Source organism: Typha angustifolia, chromosome 8, assembly GCF_048772165.1.
Source record: "Typha angustifolia cultivar Huaian chromosome 8, ASM4877216v1, whole genome shotgun sequence".
Lineage (NCBI taxonomy): Eukaryota > Viridiplantae > Streptophyta > Magnoliopsida > Poales > Typhaceae > Typha > Typha angustifolia.
The window spans coordinates 7,620,853-7,623,563 of NC_133246.1; the positions used below are offsets into that span (position 1 = coordinate 7,620,853).

Sequence of the window (2,711 nt, forward strand, 5' to 3'; positions counted from 1 at the left end):
TTAAACAGGAGAGCATATACATGCGGAGCATTTGGTTTTAATTGGTTATAAAGATTATTATTTTTTTTTCATTTTAGATCCTATGTTATATGCTTATTTCAGTTTGCACCATATGGTTTATAAATTTTTTGTCACATCATATACAATATCCCTTGGGATGTTAAATTAAAAGAAAATTTCAATAAGGAATATAAAGGTGGTTCAGGTGTCTTTATAATATGTGCAGTATGGAACTAGAAATAAGCAAACAGATAAAGTGTAAATGACAATAAACACATAATAATGGATAGAATCTTTCATTAGACACACGGACTCTATAAAACCCATCTTGCAGGAAATTACTACAATCAATATTAAATGGTTTGAAATATAGAACAACAGCTTTAACAGATTTGGTGGGTACCTATGACCTGAGCTGTACAGAATCTCTACTTTTTTTTTTTATCTTGCTCGTCCCCTCCCTCCTTCCACCGTCGCTTGGTGCATTAAAAATTACGGATGTAAACCCCACACGGATAAGTGCACCTTTAAAATTCGTGCATCTAACATTCAAGGAACAGGAACAGGCACAGGCACAGGCACAGGCACAGGCACAGGCAGGGACCCCTAACTACCCAAAAAAAACAGCGCAGCGGCGTTGACCGCTCCAAACTCCTCCACAGCCGCCATCCTTCCGTGGAACGAAATCCTCAACCAAAGAATTGACCCAATTTGCTTTGTATTTGATCGAAGGAGGAATTTAATGTTTTCGAGGACTACAACGGCATGAATTAGAAGATACAAGCAAAGAGAAGAAGTGACAAATTTAACCACCTAATAGCTCTTCATGGAAAGAGAAAAGAGTGAGAAGACTCCACGCGAAGAGAAGGAGACGAGGAATTGAAGGTTTACTTACGGTTTCTTTCTTCTGAAGCAAAACAATGGGTTTCTGGCTTCAGCGTTCACAAAACCGGAATGGTGAGGTTACCGTCACTCCGGAACCCTGTAAGATTCCAGCGTGATCTCGGAGAGCCAGGAGCCAGGAAACAACGCCTGATGGAAGAAAGACGCGGATTTTTTTATTTACAAATGAGGAATCAGGAGGAGAAATTTGAAGAAGAAGAGGGGAGAAGAAATCCTACGTCGAGCTGCTTCTGGACAACGCGAGGGCGTTTCCGAGGGCGTCTTCGGGCGCGGGATCCAGTCACCGCGTAGATGTCCTCCTCGATCTCGTCCACCGAGAGCGAGATCGAAAACCTCGGCCGGCATTTCCGCTCCGCATCCTCCGACCTCAACCTCACCGTCCTCCTCTCCACCGCTACCGCCGCCCTCGCCGGCGAGCGGCTCGGCCCCTGCTCCGCCGCCGTCCCCCTCCTCGCCCGAAGATTCCACGGCCGAGAAGCCGCCGCCGCCGCCGCCGAGGACGACGGCTCTTGCTCCCTCTCCGGCTCCAGATCCGGATCCGGTTCTTGATCCGGGTCCTGCCGAACCGCGAGGTTGATCCGGTCCGCCGCCTCCCGGAGGTGGACGAGGAGCTTCTTCCTCACCTCCTCGAGCTCGATCCCCTCCGACGGAACCCTAACCCTCGTTACCGCCGCCGATCTCCTCCCACCTCCGCCCCCGATCGCCTCGCCGTTGCGGTTGACGTTAGCGCAGCGGAGGAGCCGCTGGTTCCCCCACGTCTTCAAGATCGGGAAAGAGAAGTTGTGCAAGAGATTCTGCCCTCCTCCTGCGCTCCCAGAAGCCTCCTCTCTCGCCCTCGCCGCCTCGGGCGGCGCCATCGCTGCAGGCTCCGCCGGCCTCTCCGCCGAGATCACCATGGATCCGGCACCACGGAGATCCAACGAGGTCCCCAGACCCGCTTACAGGAGGGAACGAAGGAGAAGGAAGGGGGTGGAGACACCGGCGGTGAGAAGAGAGGGAGTAATGGATATTTAGGGGAAAAAAGGGTTTGCAACGTTCAGTTGTGGGAAGGAAGGGAGGCGGGTGGGAGATAACTTATAGCATATATCTTATAAACCAGGAATAAAATAATAATAATAGTTTTGATGTAATATTTTAATGTGGGGTAGTCGCGCGTAGCGTGGGAGGTGGGAATGGCACACGCAAGGGAATCCGTATACGGGGGCGCTTGGCGACTATTGGGCTTTTATCTCTCGCTTTCCCTCTCCTCCGTTTGAATGTTACTGTTACGCACGCTCGCAGTCACGTGTGACCATCCGGTTGTACAGGGAAGGGAACGAATGCTCTGCCACAACGAGTGTGTGGGTATGGTGGAATGATATGCTAACTGCCGACCGCTTCAACGTCGTCTGGGTGGTTGTGGACCAACACGTGGTCCGTATTTGAACCGCTGAAATTCCAACCCGGCTCGGCTGGGCCAGTATTTTGGCGATGGATGCTCGCAAATTCTAAACATTTCTTTAAGATACCGTACGGATACCCGCGGATTAAATTATATTACTATATATATATATATATATATACATATATATATATTTTTAAAAGCTATGTGAAGAATACTGTAGAATTCAAATCTAGAGCATAATTAGTAAATATAGAAGCATCCTTTATACTATTGTTATATCATTATTTTTATAATATTTTAAACTAGATGGATGTTTGGATATATATGTTCTTCAACTTATATCTATATCCATGGATGAAGACTTAGTCGTTGTATTATTATTCACTTCTCTTTTTTCAAATATGAATTAAGATACCAAGATATA

At 47.4% G+C, this 2,711-nt stretch overlaps 1 protein-coding gene across 2 annotated transcripts; it reads right to left on the reverse strand.

The window, feature by feature from the left end:
• Positions 1-283: 283 nt before the first annotated feature.
• LOC140765951 (uncharacterized) lies at positions 284-1,980 on the reverse strand. Of its 2 annotated transcripts, XR_012105251.1 has the most exons (3): positions 1,122-1,980; positions 896-1,032; positions 284-755 (listed from the first exon to the last, which is right to left on the reverse strand). XR_012105251.1 is itself a non-coding variant. In XM_073105297.1 (2 exons), exons 1-2 carry the CDS (start codon positions 1,797-1,799, stop codon positions 970-972), a joined length of 741 nt encoding a protein of 246 aa, XP_072961398.1. In that variant the 5' UTR covers positions 1,800-1,980; the 3' UTR covers positions 284-969. The 2 variants fall into 2 exon arrangements, 1 of the variants encoding a protein (XP_072961398.1); XM_073105297.1 differs by having other exon boundaries at positions 284-1,032.
• Positions 1,981-2,711: the final 731 nt, after the last annotated feature.

Bases quoted from the DNA above. Each gene is read 5' to 3' on its own strand.
- LOC140765951 (XM_073105297.1), bottom strand. From the start codon at position 1,799: ATGGTGATCTCGGCGGAGAGGCCGGCGGAGCCTGCAGCGATGGCGCCG. The intron at 1,033-1,121 runs GTAGGATTTCTT...TTCTTCCATCAG, and splicing joins TTGTCCAGAAGCAGCTCGAC to GCGTTGTTTCCTGGCTCCTG.